This window comes from Emydura macquarii, unplaced genomic scaffold (assembly GCF_026122565.2).
Source record: "Emydura macquarii macquarii isolate MOO-44397 ecotype Brisbane River unplaced genomic scaffold, CSIRO-AGI_Emac_v2 contig_499, whole genome shotgun sequence".
Classification (NCBI taxonomy): Eukaryota; Metazoa; Chordata; order Testudines; family Chelidae; genus Emydura; species Emydura macquarii.
This window is the reverse complement of record NW_027130636.1, coordinates 4,747,555-4,764,847: the sequence shown is the minus strand read 5'-3', so window position 1 is coordinate 4,764,847 and position 17,293 is coordinate 4,747,555. Positions and strand designations below refer to the sequence as shown.

General features: G+C 47.8%; 1 protein-coding gene across 5 annotated transcripts in view; it reads left to right on the top strand.

The window, feature by feature from the left end:
• STAG1 (STAG1 cohesin complex component) overlaps nucleotides 1–17,293 on the top strand; it is a 322,525-nt gene that overhangs the window by 261,323 nt on the left and 43,909 nt on the right. For all 5 annotated transcript variants that reach the window (XM_067538793.1, XM_067538794.1, XM_067538795.1 and 2 more), the window contains 2 exons: nucleotides 1,183–1,263; nucleotides 5,575–5,667. In XM_067538793.1, coding sequence (XP_067394894.1) covers nucleotides 1,183–1,263; nucleotides 5,575–5,667 — 174 coding nt within the window. The remainder of the gene's footprint in view (nucleotides 1–1,182; nucleotides 1,264–5,574; nucleotides 5,668–17,293) is intronic.

Sequence of the window (17,293 nt, the reverse complement as noted above, 5' to 3'; positions counted from 1 at the left end):
TAGCATGCTGGCTTTTCTGAATTACAGTGTAAGGCCCACCCGTCTTTTTCTATTCAACATACAGGAGCTTAGGTGCCTAAATCAGGCTCTGGTAATCCCTGTGATTTTTCTAGGCGACAAACTCCTTTGAACATTCAGCCATATGTCTCTGAGCTGAAACACCTTCCTTGAGTCTCTCTAAAGCTGCTACAGAGCAGCCAGTGGGACAGTCTAGTTTGTGCAGGAACTGTGCTGCCAGGGGAGAAGGGGCTGACAGAGTAACAACTGCCCCTATAACTGTCAACTGTCTTTTGGCTCTGTTTTAATAGGGGTGTGACTCCCTCCTCAATTCCTCCCATTTGAGGATCAGTTGAAAGAATACACTGAAAAGTGAATCTCTCAGAGTTTTCCTGCTGAGCCCTCAACAGGCGTATTTTTGCAGAAGGGTGGCCCATAGTTAATTTGGCCCTTAGTATTATCTTATATAAAACTTCACTGTGAAGCACTTAGGGCTGCCATAGACATAACATACATAACAAAAACCTCCAGCGCAAAGAAATAAAAAGTTAAGTGCTCTTCCAGTGTAGCTTCTCAGCCCACAGGCATACCTCTGTGTTCATTTCTATTGATTGTGGGAGGCGTCACTGATCTGGACAAGATTTTGAGAAGAAGTCATAGTTATCCTTTACATTTCTTACTGAGTAACAGGTGACACCTCCCACTGATATCTCTGATTATAGCACTAATATTATCCCTGCCATCTCTATAAGAGGTGTGTTTTCTTTTATTTGGAATTGGGTCAGGTGGTCACATTTCTCATGTTAGCAGACTGTCATACTGACAGTTGAAGAATTTGATGGATTAAAACACATGCTTTTACATGGAGATATCCAGATGCTGGGTCATACTTTTGTCATGTTCAGACTTGCCTACACCTTTCTATACTCTGCTTTGACAGACAAAGACTCTGTTACAGTTTTCCTTCCCAGCCCCTACAAGGTATTTTTCCACCAGAGGAGATAAGTTGTCTTTACTTACAATAAGATGGCTAAGGGGTAAAATCATACCTTTGAAAATGAAAACCACTACAAAAGAGCTATTATTGCTTCTTCTCCAAAATTCTTCATAAGCTTTATCTAAATGTTAGACTTGTGCTTGATGTCTTCCAGTGTATTGGGATTCTGTGTCTTCCCTCTGTTACAGATAGTTGTTCAGGCGCTACAGTGTTCCCATTACTCTATTCTCTGGCAGCTGGTGAAAATCACAGAAGGCTCCCCCTCCAAAGTAAGTAAAAATTCCTATATGTACAGGTGTTACTGAAGAAGTTAACCTTGCTTAGGTCACAAAGTACATTGGGCCTGATTCCCCATTGCCTCCTAAACTCAGGAGACACACAGCATCTACAATGGACCTGGGGAACCCTGCAGTCTACTGGAAATACTGGTTGGAAGAAACCAGGGGGCCTTATAGTTTGCTTCCAGTGTGGCCAGTACAGACATTAAAAAAATTGCCCCGTTATGGACTGTAACTACCTAAATTGTTGTTACAGTGGGACCAAGCTGTGGGGGTCCACTCCGAGAGTCAATGGGGGTCCACCATGGGTAGTAGCAGTTAGGGTGGGAGGAACTGTAGTTAAGGGACTCTTAGACTTGAATTGTGGGTGCACTCTGTTTTAGGAATACCAGGTGAAGTTAAATAGCCTGGACCAACACCTCCCAGTGCATATTTCCTGTACCCATGGTGAGACCTACATCTGTCCCACTGCAGAAGTTGAGCTGGAGGTGCAGGATTGGAGAGCTCGGGGTAGTCAAGCTTTGGTCCATAATTCTGGGGAGAGACTGGGTGGGTTTCTCAGCCCTCATGCTGAAGAAGGGCTAGGACAGCAGCCTGGGACTGGAAGATCCGAGACTGATTAAAAAAGGAAGCAAGGGGGCTGGGAGCTAGAGTAAGGAAGACAGAGGGGGACTGAAAGGGAGAACACAATTTTCCCCAGTGCCTGAGGGACCAGCTTAGGAAGTTCCAACAGGAGTTGGAAAAAATAAGCACCTCGTGGGAGAAAATCATCAGCCAACTTGTCAGGTTAGAATAAGAGTTGTCTTGGTGCAGGTGGGAGGCAAGGGGCAGAGGAAACAATGCTTAGCCCTGCAGGAAAAATTGGCCCAAATTCAGAGGGTGAAAATTCAGTGGGGTGTAGCGGGGACCCAGGTGGAGCCGTGGGCGCAGCGGGGACCTTCAGGGTGGCTCTGAACCCTAGGGCCAGGAACTGCCTTAAGACTGCTTTCTAGTTGTTTGCTTAATCTTTGTTGTAAAAGAGTAAACCTCCTTAGCTGGGACTGGTTGTGGCAGCGCATGTTTGGAGCAGGGGGCATCAGCAGCCATCCCAGTGACAGTTCCCCATGTAAATACTTAGACTGTATTCAAATCACCAGTAACCTTCTTTTTGCTAAGCTAGATCAGGGGTGGGGAACCTTTTTTTATGTCAAGGGCCTGATGATGGCCCTGGCGGCGGGGGAGAATTCGGCAGCGGCGCGGTTTCACGGCGGTGGCGGGGTTCCGTGGGGGGCGGGGGCAGTGCCTGCCACCGAAGTCCCCCCGCCGCCGAAAAGGGACAAATCTGGCTACAATAATGCAAGTGTTCATGACCTTCCATGTTTGACTGTTGCAACTCATTATAGTGGGAACGAAGCCAAACAGATGAAATAAGCTTAAATTGATACAAAATGCAGCAGCCCATTTGTTGAGTAACACAGATGGCTATGAACATATCACCTCAGTGCTCTGCCCTCTGTATTGGCTCCCCGTCACTTAACAGAGCCAAATTCAATTTCAGTCATGGTAGTCAGAACCATCCATCGGATTGTCCTGAATCTGAGAGATCATCTCTTCTTCCATGATCATGACTTCCTATAACAGCTACATTCCACCAGAATTATGACCAACAGGAGACAGAACTTTTTTGAGAGCAGGACCCAAATTTTGGAACTCACTTTCAGAGAGAGAAAAATGGTCACTAGTCTCACAGCTTTCAAAACTGAATGCAGAACCTATTTACTTTTGCTATCACAATAGGTCTTCATGTGTAATCCTAACACACATGTGGACGAGAGAAGGGATAAGACAGAAAATGTATTTCACTTTTCAAGATATTCTTACAGGAAGAAAAAGAGAAAAAATGTTTGGTTGTTGTAGATCTTTTATTTAATCAGGACGTGCTCAATTACTACAGTTAGGAGTATAAGTACCTAGATACAGTAGAGCCTCAGAGCTACAAACACTGGAATTACAAACTAACCAGTCAACCACACACCTCACTTGGAACCAGAAAGATGCAATCAGGAGCAACAGAGATGAAAAAAAAAACAAAATACTGTATAGTACTGTGTTAAATGTAAATGACTTTAAAAAACAGGGAAGAGGGGGAGGCAGCATTTTTCTTCTGCATAATAAAGTTTTAAAACTGTAGTAAGTCACTGTTCAGTTGTAAACTTTTGAAAGAACACCCATAATGTTTTGTTCAGTGTTGCATACATTTCAGAGTTTTGAACAACCTCCATTCCCAAGGTGTTTGTAACTCTGAGGTTCTACCGTAGATCTTATCTGCTTGGGTTTTGACCACTGTCACTCATGAGGTTCTGGACACGTTAAACGAAAATGTTGCCACATCTTGTGTGCTGGGTCCCTGTCCTTTTTGCTGATAGGGTTGTCAATGTTTTCTTTAAGGAAGACCAGTTGCATTAAAGGGCTCACTCTTGGCCTCTGCTCAAGAAGTCATCTTTTGACTTTGGGAATCTAGCTAATTATTAACCAGAATCCAAACTTCCATTTCTGATTACAAATACGCAAACGATTGTGGTCAGACAACTCTCAGTATCTCGACCTTGTCAGTCAGGATTCTTATCTGGGTATAGCACAGAGACTGTATTTACTGTGCTGGTCAATGATCTTCACCTCGCGTTGGATAAAGATTTTGCGCTCAGGCTAATATTAGATTTTTCAGCTACCTTCAGCATTGTGGATTTTTGACATGCCTGTGGTGTCTGGCAGGAATGGGTAGGGCTGTCTTTAGGTTGCATTGTGATTTTCTCACAGGAAGATCCTAGAGAGTAGTATTAGACAATTGCTCTTCTGCACTGAGTGCCCTGAGTTCTGTGCTGTCACCCATATTATTCAATGGGTGTGCGAGGCCATTAAGAAAACCATTGCAGAGATATGTTTAATATGTTGATAACACACAGTGGCTGTCCATCTTACCCAGGTGAAGTGTCCTTCTGGTGGTGGGCCAAACTAGTGATTAGATGAGAGCATCTCAAGATGAAGATCAGAGTATTTCATTTGCATTTGTGAAGCATTCACAACTGCTTATAGAAATTCATTTCTGAGGTGATTCTTTAGCATTTGCTAACCACTTGCTAAGACTGTGTCTTGACTGTATTAGGCCTCATCTATACAAACAGTTCACAGCAAGCATTTGTACAAATCTACCTCGGACTAGCCTGCCATACAGTGTCTTTGTGGACCCTGCACTGAAGATTTCTTAGTGCAAACTGACCTACTCCTGTTCCTCCCCCTTTTTTCAGCTTTTGCCACTGAGTGCAATAGATTAATGTCCAGAGGTTTCCTTCACTTTTTCATTTTTTCAAGTTTTCACGTTTCCTTTTGCTACTCTGTAATTTTTCAAAACTTCTCCAACTTCGCAAAAGGATAAGTGGACACAAATCAGACATAAAAAATAACAACATCCATAAACCAGTCGGAGAGCACTTCATTCTCCCAGGACACGCTGTCTCTGACCTCAAAGTTGCTATACTTCTACAAAAAAACTTCAAAAACAGACTCCAAAGAGAAACTGCTGAATTAGAAATCATCTGCAAACTTGACACATTCAAACTGGGTTTAAACAGGGATTTGGAATGGCTATCTCATTACAAGAAGTAATTTGCTCTGATCACCCATTCTCACCTCCTACTCAATGGTTGTCATTAGGCCTCAAGTACCCGGCTTTCATCCACCTACCCCATTGCTGTTTATGCCTTTGGATACGTATATGTTGCCTCCTATATATGTTGCCAATATTTGCTGTATTATTTCTACCAACTGCATCTGAGGAAGTGGGCTGAAGCCCACGAAAGCTTATGCCTGCTGAAATTAAATTTGTTAGTCTTTAAAGTGCTACAGAACTTTCGTTGTTTTTGCTATAAGGAAGTACTTATTCACACAAGCACAGTCAACCTGTGGAAGTTGTTGCCAGGGATTTTGTGAAGCCAAAACTATAACTGTGTTTAAAAAGATTTAGATAAATTAATGGAAGTTAGATCTAACAATGGCTATTAGCCAATGCAGTCAGGGACACCTTCATGCTCTGGGGTCCCTAAATCTCTCACTTCCAGAAGGTGGGACTGGATGATGGGATGGATCACTCACTAATTGCACTGTTCTGTTCATTTCCTTTAAAGTATGTGGCACAGGCCACTGTTGGAAGACAGGATACTGTACTATATCGACCATTGGTCTGACCCAGTTTGGTTATTCTTATGATCATATGTTTTTATGTTTTAATATTTAAAGAGTATTTTTCCTTTTTAATGTTTATTCCAGGAGGACTTGTTGGTATTGAGGAAAACTGTGAAATCTTTTCTGGCTGTCTGCCAGCAGTGCCTATCAAATGTCAACACTCCAGTCAAAGAACAGGTAAAAGAAATGCAGTCACATGTTCTTTACAAAAGTTTGATTATTTAAGCATAGCAAGAGTCTAGAAGAGGTTTTTATTAGATCAAGTTTGTGATGAAACAATTTTCTGCACAATTCCTTTTAATAAACCAAACAAACTGTCCATAGAAATATATATTCATACAGATTCTTTCTGAGCACAACATAATGCATCTAGAGCCAAATACATCCTGCACCACAAACTGACATTACATCAGGGATTAATTTGGCACTTAAAGTTTTAGTGGTGTATATGTTTAACAGTGTTTCACATTTTGCTGTCCCAGTAATGCAACAAAATGCAATATCCCACTGGTACATGCTGTGACAGTTCTTCTCTTCTGTGTCTGTGCCTGGTCTGAGAGGCTGTGGAGAACTGTGATACTTCTAGAGCTGCAAGCCATTGGCTCTGGCAAGGGATACTGCACACATCATCAATAGGAGAACCATAGCAGTTCTTTTCTTGCCGCCACTGCTATAGGAATAACCTGGAGGCCACTGAGTCAGTGATCTCAACTGTTGTTTTGCAACAATCTTTCTATTTACAAACAGTTGTTTCTTAAGAAAAACTTAATTTTTCTTCAGAATGGATATATGCTGTTGGTGTCTCTTCCTATTAGTTCTTCTTACCTAAAAAATCATATTTGGGGAATTTTCTAGTTCTCATAATGTTCACTTCATTGAGGCTCAAGGCATACTTCTTCCTTCCCTATTTGCCAGGTTGGCTGAAACTCTGTATATGTGTGTGCACACATGCGTGTGTCTGTGCGTTTGCATTATGATTGTATGAGTAGGAAGCAAAATTTCATAGTTCAGTGTAATTGCCAATTACTGTGTATTAAATATTGGAAGAGGCTCCTCTCAGAATGAGCACTTGTAGTATGTATATTTTTAAAGGATATCTAATTAATTATATCATTATTTTAATTATATATAATTAATTAATTATAATTAAAAGGGTTTATCAATATTTCGTGCAGTCTCATCAAAAGAAAATATAATTTGATAAGATCTATGTTCTATAAAACTGTTGATTTGCATTAATTTTGTCTCTATCCTTTAATATTTTGTTGATGGCTTTCCTATGAATTTGTCCAATATCAATGTGAGACTAATCCATTTATCGTTTACCCTGATTATCCCATTTATCCTTCTTAAATATTGGCACATTATCTTTTCTCCATTTCTCTGGAACTTTCCCAGTGTTTCAGGATTTCTTAAACATTAACATCAATGACTCCAGCTTTTCCTTAGCCAGGTCTTTTTAAAATCTTGGGTAAAACTGTCTAATCCTGCAGATTTAAAATATTTAAATTTAGTAGTTGGTGTTCAACATTCTGCCTAGTTACTGTTGACATAAAACATATTTCCTTATCACTGTAGGATGTGAATATGTTACCTAGCTTATTTCCAAATTCAGACCAGAAATATTTATTCTTCTTGCTCATGTCCATTCCACTATAGGTGTGTGCATGCCTCCGTACATGGTTACCCGGAACTTTTTCCCCCTTAGCAGATCTCCAGCACCCCCTGGAGCCCTGCGCACACGCTGCAGTATATGAGGCGCTGCCGGCTCTGTGCCCCCTCAGTTCCTTCTTTCCGCCCATGACGGTTGCTGGAACCAGCCTTGCTCGCAGCAAGTACTATTCCCCTTGTTTGGACTTGTTTGATATTCTAAGTTAGTTTAGTTAGTTATGGAGTTGCTAAGTGTTGTTAAGTCTAGTTAGAGATAAGGCAAGTCCCTGCGGGGACTTAGAGCATCTGGGCCATGCCCCGGTTGCCGGGTTTCAAGCCGTATTCTTCCTGCGGGAAGGCCTTCCCGCTCAGTGACCCCCATGACCACTCCCTTAAGTGCTTAGGGGAAGCCCACAGGAAAGAGAAAAGTAAGATCTGCAGGGCTTTTAAACGGAGGACTCAGAAGGACTGAGAGACCCAGTTGAAAGCCCTATTGATGGAGGCAGCACTCCGCCTGGCATCCGAGTTAGCCTGCTCCACCTCGGCACCGAGGGTGACCTCTGTGCAGAGCGCATCGCCGGTACTGGCCTCGACTTGGCACTGCACAACATCACTGGCACCGAGGAGGAAGAAGCAGCATGCAGAGCGTGGACACTCCCCTGTGCTGTCAGTACGGGCAGGGTCGAGTACAGAGATGCACCGGACCCGGCCCATCGAGTCTTCTCCGGTGCCTGCACCTCCGGTCAGGGAGCCTTCTCCGAATCCTGGGGGTGGGAGAGTGCCCCTGCCGACGCCATTGACACTGGAGGCTTTTCAGGCAGCAAGAGCCTTGTTGGCCTTGCCTACGCCACCTCCACCCTCCACCGAGGGAGAAGGGGCCGGTGTCACGGGGGAAATCCGCGTTTGGTTTGAATGGCGGTGGAGATCCCGGGTACGGGGAGGAAGATCTCTGCTGGACGGTCTCCAAGGGTAGAGCAGAGCCACTCCCCCAGCCGTCGCTCCAGGTCATCGTCAATCCGATGTGCTCCAGCACAGGATGTGGAGTCTTCCTCTCGGCACCAATGTCGATCCCTGGCACCGGAGGCAGCGCATGACAGGAGGCGGCACCGGTCGAGGTCTTCCAGATGGCGCTTGGACAGCTCCTGTTCCAGATCCCCGGCACCAAGGAGTTCACCCATACCTAGATGGCGCAGAACCTGGTCACCATCGGAGGACCCAGCACCGTGCAGTCCATGACGCATTACCCGGTCGCCCGAGTCCGGCTCAGCACCAAGAAGTTCGGAGCAGCGCCGACCTGGGTTACAAAGGTGTCTGCAGGTCCGCAAGGCAAGCGGCAGCAGAAATCATTGGTACTGAGATGATGCTGTGGTACATCTAGCTTTTCAGAGCACATCTCCGTTCACAGGCACCGCTCGCGGTGACGGAAGCAGTCCTCATCGTCCTCCAGATCCCCAGGGTGGTCCCCAGCACGGAAGGGCATCCAGGACCGAGGATGTACACGGCACCGCCGGTCCAGTGACTCAGGGTCTCTCAGGGGGGACAGTCGTCGGGAGAGCCAATGCCCCCACAAAGCGTCACAGCCTGTGGCGCAGTCAGTGTCAATGGCTGCCACAACAATGGCCTTATTGGGCCCCATGGGGTATCCAGATGGAGCCGGGGCCCCAATCCATTACATCATCGGGGGTGCAGTCCGTGCCTCTGGTACAGGAGAAGGCCCATAGACACCACTCCTTGGACGAGGAGTCGGACCCCATGGAGGGACCCTCAATGGATACAACCCTTCGCCAAGAAGGCGCACACCCACAGGACACGCCTTGGCAGTCCTCTTCCTCCTCACCGGACAAGGCAGTCTCCTGGGACCACATGGCACCACTGGAGGATTTCAGGGCGCACCAGGAGCTGCTCAAGAGGGTGGCCTCCAACTTGGGGCTGAAGGTGAAGGAGTTAGAAGAGGCCAAAGATAGCCTCTTTAATATGCTGGCAGCGGCTGCCCCAGTGAGAGTGGCCCTCCCAGTCCACAAAAGGATCCTTAAGATTGTAAAGGCCCTGTGGCAAACCCCTTCCTCGGTCGCCCCTACGTCAAAGGTGGTTGAGAAAAAAAATTACGTCCCGGCTGAAGGGTTTGAGTAAGATGTGGCTAACCAGCGAGACAGGCAAGGCCAGCCAGGGTCCACTCCCAAGAACAAAGACAATAAAAAGCTGGAGTTGTTTGGGAGAAAGGTTTATTCCACGGCAAGCCTGCAGTTCAGGATTGCCAACCATCAGGCCCTCCTGGGTAGATATAATTTCAACCTGTGGGACTTCCTCAGGCGGTTCACTCAGGTCTTGCCCCAGGACCAGGCTGCAGACTTTAACACCATCATGGAGGAAGGAACCACGGTAGCTAGGACAGCGCTCCAGATGTCCTGTGACACTGCTGACTCGGCAGGCAGGGCCGTAGCCTCCACCATCTGTATGAGAAGGTGCTCGTGGCTGCAATCCTCGGGCCTGTCCCAGGAGGTGCAACAGTCTATTCTCTGATCAGACTGATGTGAAGTTGCACGGTCTGAAGGACTCCAGGGCCACACTTCGCTCCCTGGGCCTGTACATGCCACAGCTTTCCAGGCGTCAGTCACGGCCCCAGGCACAGCAGCAGCCAAGGCCTCCGTCCAGGCCATTTTAACCCTATAGGAATAGGGGGTTTAGAAGGAGAAATCAGCCCTGCGGTTCGTCCTCAGCTCCCCAGCAGGAGCCCCCAGAAGGTTGGGTGACCAGAAGAGACAATTTTGATGGTGTGCCCAAGGGTAGCACCCTGACTGTTCTCCTGGATCCACCCAGTCCCTTCCTAAACAGGTTAAGGCCCTTCTATCCCGAATGGGCAAAGATCACGTAAGACTGTTGGGCCCTTGGGATAGTTTCAGGGGGGCTATGTCCTACAGTTTACATCTTACCCCCCCAACAACAACCCTTCCCCGCCGTCCCTCTTCAGGGACCCCTCTCACAAGCAACTCCTCTTGCAAGAGGTGGACACCCTCCTCAACATAGGAGCGGTTGAAATGATCCCTCAAGGCAGAAGGGGGAAAGGGTTCCATTCGAGGTACTTCCTCATTCCCAAGGCGAAGGGGGATCTGAGACCCATATTAGACCTGCGTTGTCTAAACAAATATGTGAAGTGACTCAGGTTTCGCATGGTCTCCCTAGCTTCCATAATCCTTTTCCTGTATCTAGGAGACTGCTATGCCGCCCTTGACCTCAAGGACGCATACTTCCATATGTCTATCCTCCCCAGCCACAGGTGTTTTCTCCATTTTATGGTGGCTGGCTCCCACTACCAGTTTACTGCCCTACCCTTTGGCTTATCTTCAGTTCCAAGGGTGTTCACCAAGTGCATGGCGGTAGTGGCTGCCCACCTGAGACGAAAGGGTGTGCAAATTTTTCCTTACCTAGACGATTGGCTGATCAGGGGCAGGTCCAGGTCCCAAGTGCAGGAGAGCATGACCCTCACTTGCTCCACGTGCAGCAGGGTGGGACTGCTCATAATCGAGCAGAAGTCCACACTAACCCTAGTGTAACCCATAGAATTCATTGGGGCTTCCCAGGCCAGAGCCTTCCTGCCTCAGCCACGTTTAGAGGTGACGGTCTCTATCATCTCCCAGCTGCACCGATGCCCCACGACAACAGCCCCATGGCGGCCTGCACATACGTAGTGAGACTAGCTCGCCTGAGGCTGAGACCGCTTCAGGTATGGTTGGTCTTGGTGTAGGTGCCAAGCAGACACCTACTGGACTGGGTGGTCACAGTTCCCCCGCCCATCTTAGGCTCCCTAAACTGGTGGCAGATTCCCAGGGCAGTGATGAAGGGCGTTCCATTCAGGGAACTGGTCCCGTTGGTCACCCTAATTTCCAACGCGTAGGACGGGGAGCCCACATCAGCGCCAACCTAGGCACTCGGGCTCTGGTCGGGGGAGGAGAAGTTCCTGCACATCAGCGTGAAGGAGCTGAGGGCCATTCGCCTAGTGTGCAAGGTGTTCCTCCGATTCCTGACAGGAAGAGTGGTGCAGGTGCTGACAGACAACACCGCAGCCATGTTTTACATAAACAGGCAAGGGGAGCGCGCTCTTCGGCCCTCTGCGAGGAAGCCATCCGCCTGTGGGACTTGGCCGTGAGGCACGATTTCCACTTGATGGCCTCTCGCCTCTCACCTCCCGGGAGCGAGGAACGACGAGGGAATCGCCTCAGCAGGTCGTTTCTACGCCACCACGACTGGTCATTGCACCCGGAGGTGGTGACTATGATCTTCCAGAATGGGGCATTCCCCAACTGGACCTATTCGTGTCGGCCTTGAACACGAAATGTCCGAGATTCTGCTCACTCCGGGGTCACGAGACTGGGTCGATTTCCAACACGTTCCTCATGGACTGGACGGGGGGCCCTCATGTATGTATTCCCGCCCATTCCACTCCTGCCCAAGGTTCTGCTGAAATTAAAGAGGGATAGGGCGAATGTTATACTCATCGCTCTGTCCTGGCTGAGATAGCACTGGTTCAGCATGTTGCTGGACCTTTCGATCGCCCCACCCCTGGAGCTCCCAAGGCAGCACAACCTTCTGTCCCAGAACCACGGTCGCCTGTTGCACCCGGACCTGGACTCCGTGCACCTCACGGCCTGGAGGCTCTGTGGCTGACGGAGGGGGAGAGAGCCTACTTGGTGCAGGTCCAGCAAGTCTTGCTTGGCAGCAGGAAGCCTTCTACACAGGTCGTGAATCAGGCTAAGTGGAGGTGGTTTACCTGTTGGGCAGAGTCCCGGAGTATTCCGCCCAGTCTTTTGCCTATACAGGCGATCCTGGAGTACCTGCTCCAGCTAAAGCTCCAGAGCGTGGCGCTGGCCTCATTTAAGGTTCAGCTGGCGGCCATTTTGGCCTTCCAACAGCCACTAGAGGGGAGATCCCTGTTCTCCCATCCCATGTTGGTCAGGTTCCTCAAGGGGGTGGAGATGCTTTATCTGCAGGTCCGTGACCCGGTGCCTCCCTGGGATCTCAACCTTATCCTCTCGAGACTCACGGGGCCCTCCTTCGAACCCATGGCTTCATGCCCTCTGCTCCTGCCTTCATGGAAGGTATCCTTCCTGGCGGCCCTTACTTCAGCCAGAACAGTCCCCGAGATTAGGGCCTTGACCTCAGAGGCCCCTTATACAGTGTTCTATAAGGACAAGGTCTAGCTGAGGCCACATCCGGCCTTCCTACCCAAAGTTATTTTCCAATTTCATTGTAACCAAGATATTTTTCTCCCTGTGTTTTTTCCCAAACCTCATGGTTCAGAGGAGAGGAGATGGCATTCGCTGGACGTGAGACAAGCCCTGGCCTTCTACATTGAGCGTACAAAGCCGTTCTAGAAATTGACACAGCTCTTGCCAACCGGATGAAAGGCTCACCTGTCTCCAACCAGCACATCTCCTTGTGGATTACATCATGCATCAAGTTCTGCTACAAGCAGACGAAGGTGCCGCTTCCGGGAACCATCACAGCACACTCAACCAGAACTCAAGCCTCATCTACAACCTTCCTGGAGAGAATGCCCCTGCAGAGTCTGCAAAGCTGCCATCTGGTCATCCGTGCATACCTTCACGTCCCACTATGCCATCATCCAGCAGGCAAGGGAGGACGCGGGATTCGGCAGAGCAGTGCTGAGGGCAGCTCACCGGTAACGCCTACCCACCTCCAAAGGTATTGCTTGTTAGTCACCTGTAGTGGAATGGACATGAGCAAGCACTCGAAGAAGAAAACAAGGTTACTTACCAGTAACTGATGTTCTTCGAGATGTGTTGCTCATGTCCATTCCACAACCCACCCCCCGTCCCTGCTGCCGGAGTTGGCGGAAAGAAGGAACTAAGGGGGCCTACGACTGGCAGCGCCTCATATTCCGTGGCATGTGCGCGGGGCTCCAGGAGGCGCCAGAGCCGTCCCTACGGGACCTGCTAAGGGGAAAAGAGTTCCAGGTAACTGTGCATGGAGGTGTGCACACACCTATAGTGGAATGGATTTGAGCAACACATCTCAAAGAACATCAGTTACTGGTAAGTAACTTTGTTTTGAACCCTTCTCCCTTTTCTGCATCAGCATTAACAATTTTATCATCCTTATCTAAAAACTGAGCTGTATCATTTCTAGAATTTCCTGATTTTGTTCCTGATATATTTTCAAAATTTCTTTGTATTGTCCTTAACCCAAGTGGCCATAGATTTTTTTCACTGGTACCACTAGCTTCCCTTAGCAAATTGTCGGCATTTCCTAACTGCTAATTTATAATCATTGCTATCAACTTCCCCCCTTTCCATTTGTTTGATTTATTGATAGAATTTTATCACTGCACTCATTTCCCTTCTTAAGTAGGATGGCTTTTTAGTCATTTTAAATAAAAAAAACCCTTCTTTTGTGACTGTCGAATTGTGGGCTTTTTGGTGTATCTGATAATGTTTTCTTAAACAACTCCTAGTTATAATTCATTGTTTTGTCTAAGTTTTTCCTCCCAATTATTTTAACTATAATTGTTTTCAACTTTGGAAAATCAGGCCTTTTAAAACACCAATGTTTAGAAGCTCCAAGAACATTTCACGTGGTAGCATGAAACTTCTAGCATGTGTCCCCCAGATTGAAAGCCCCCATGATAGTTCAGTTTTTCTTTCTTCAAGATACAAATAGATATTTAAAGAGCTGCTCATCCTTTTCTTTAGTCTGATTTGATGTCTAAAACAGGTGTTTAGCCCATTTTGTGCTTTATCATTTGGAACTCTGAGCCCTAAAAATTCCAGGTTCTGCACTTCAGAACTGTGAATTACGCTAAAGCATCTAATGGTATCTTTTATGTACAGTGACATTGCCCTTCCCTTCCGTCCTCACTCTCTTTTTCCGAATAAGGTGTATTCCATGATTTTAACATTCCAGTCATGTGACTCATCCCCCCAGATTTCTGTAATACAATTGTGTCAAATGCTTTTCATAATAAGTGTTTCTAATTCCTGTTGTTTATTTCCGAGGCTTCTAGTATTGATATATAGACAAAGAATTTATTTTCTCTATCCCTTGACACCTTGATCCTTTACATTATTGATACCTTGAGTCTGAGTTATTTATTTATGTATTTGCACTGTGCTTCCCCCTTAATACTCTTCTCTTTTGTTGCTAGTTGAATGCCTTCCTGACTAGTCCGTCATCCTTGGTTCCCCATCTACTGAGTCCAAACAATACTGTGGTGATTTGGGGAATATAACTGCACAATTTATGACTTGCGTGTGAAATTATGAATGTTTGATGATAGTGGTCAGAGCTTCCTCCTCTACTTCATGGTGCTCATTCTTGTGAGACAGGGCATCTGTCTTCCCTTTCTTAGTCCATGGGTGGTAGGTGACTGTAAAATTGAATCTGGATTAAAAAAAAGTTTGCAGCGGATCTGGTGTGGGTTTAACCAGTAGGCTGTCTGTAGGTATTCTAGGTTTTTGTGATCAGTCCAAATTTGGACAGGTATGGACCCTTTCAGGGAGGTAATGTATTTCCTCGAAGGCAGCCTTCATGGCCAGAAGTTCCTTGTCTCATATTGTTTGGGCTCTCTTGCCCCATCTCTCTCAGTTCCCAGACACATTCGCAGACAGAAAGCAACAGTCCAGTGTCCAATCTGCAGGTAATGTGATGGGTTTATTGGGGCTGAACAAGCAAGCATAAAACCATAGTCCTTAACACCAGTCAGACTTCCTTTCCCATAACCGTATCTCTATATGCCAATAGTTTCTTTCCCTGCAACCATAGCGCTATAAGCCCGTAGAGCTCCTTGTTCCCTTACCATAGTTGCATAAGCCGACAGAGATCCCTCCTTCTTCTTGATAGGCTTAATTATACCTGTAGCGCTCGCCCTAGTACCGCTCCCTTCAATTTATGGTAATGTTCCGTTATGGAGAGTTTTGAGTCTGCAGGCTTTTGTACCACCTCTTTTGTACCTCATGGGAGGAGTAGGGAGCAAGGTTACATTTTGGCCATGGTCAGTTTATGGCCCGTTAGTGTTTCTTTCTCACACCTCCCTTTACTCCCCTTGCTCCTCCCAACTGATTGCTTGGCCTTGCTCTGGCATCTGTCTTGAAGAGGAGTCAGAGCTTTCCTTCATTTGTACGTTCATATATCAAACCCCCACTACATTTTGAAACATTATAACTACATCTCTTATCTCTTCTCACATAAAGAAAACCCATCTTTTTCATAAAGAAAACTCATCTGGTTGTGGGTAGGTAAGAATAGCACACCATGTCTTTGTTCTTTGCTTACCTGTGTATCTTAAAGACCTTAAGTTTCAGGCAGGCGTGCAGGCCCAGAATACCATCTCAGGCAGATACACAGGCCTAAATACTTAAACGAACCTACATTTTATACTGCTAATCATAACACATATGTCATAGTTTTTCACCATGGGGGTCAATTTCCATGAGAAAATGGCTCAGGTGAAGTAGCTGAAAATGGCTCAGGTGGGGAACTGCAAACTGGGAAACAAGTACACCTATTCTAAATTCTGAGACATCAGTTTTAAATGATTAAAGCCTGAGTGGAGTCTAGGTGGGTTCAGATGAGGGTGGATATGAAGGGTCTTTTCAGATGATCGAATGCAGCCTACGCATCAGTGGACCAGGTGAATCTGACCCCCTTCTGGAGGAGGGACATTAAGAGAACGACCAGGCTGAAAAACACCTGAATGAATCACTTGTAAAAATTTGCAAAACCCAAACATTTGAGGGTGCTTTCCAATCTGTGATCACCAGCACCTAGCAGGGGTCCATGGTGAGCCCTGCTGGGGAGATAATGTAACCCAAGAACTACACAGTGTAGCCAGGAGGTGTGGCCTCCCTCGGAGATTGATGGGAAGGGAGAGCCAAACCCCCTCTGCGGGGCGGAGCCCAGGAATACAGCACCACCTGACCGGAAGCAGGTAGGTGGGGCAGGAATTATAAAAGGCAGGCCTTTCCCGCTCAGTAAGGGGAAGGTGGCTGCAGGAGAAGGACGTTTCTCCCATGGTGCCAGGGCCTAGGCCTGCACCTGTTGGTTACTCAGAGAACAGGCTGCTGGAGCTGCCCACTGCCTGGGGACCTGGAGGAGCTACCTGACCCCAGCGAGCCGGAGGAGACCCCTGGATCTTGAAATCTGGAGGAGCTACCCAAGCTGCCAACCTCCTGTGAGCCAGAAATGACCCCAGGACCCTGCGACCTAGAGGAACTGCCCTCTGTGACGATTCCAAAGAGTTCCCGGACTTGTCATTGAACGACGAGGCCAAGGGATTCTGGAACTTCCCTCGGGCAGAGTACCCCGAGGAAACGGGGAACGACTCGAGGGACCAGGTACTGTAGGGAGAGAGTGGCAGGAAGTAGCCCAGGGGCAGCCAACTGTAGTCTGGCTGAGCTTGCATTCTCACCAAGTCAGCGTGTTTTGGCTGGTGCCCCCCTGACCCAGTGACAGGACAACCCATCACTGCCAGGACCCTGGACTGGGATGCAGTGGAGGCGGGTGGGCCTACATCCCCCTGCCTCTTTCCTACCCCGACCTATGGGTGATCACCCACTAAGGGCCAGAGTCTGTTCCCCGCTGCCTGACCCCCCTGCCTAAGGACCACGGCCTTGAACGGCATGCTAGGTTAGAGACTGTTCCTGTTTGCTTGACCCGCCCTTCCTAGGGGCCAGGCCTTAAACTGTGAGCTTGTCTACAGAGGGCTAGAGACCGTCCCCAGTTGCTTGGCCCGCACTGCCTAAGGCCTGGGGCCTTGAACCGTGGGCTCTCCCTACTAGGGGCTAGCGACTACTTCCCTGTTTGCTTGGCCCACCCTGCCTGAGGGCCGGGGCCTTGCATAGCTTGCTCACCCTACTGAGGGCCAGAGACTACTTCCACGTTTGCTTGGCCCACCCTGCCTAAGGACTGGGCCCTGGAAACGAGGCTCTCTCTACTAAGGGCTGGAGACTGTCCCCTTTTTGCTAGGACTCCCCACATGGCGCTGGTGCCTGGAGGTGTGGCCTCCCTCGGAGATTGACGGCGAGGGAGGACCACTGGCCCTGCCCACAATAGGGGACCTTTACACACAGTGTCCTTGTCAAATTCACACTTGGCTGGCGTGGCAGACATTTGATTCTAGTGAAGCTGATCTAGAATGCTG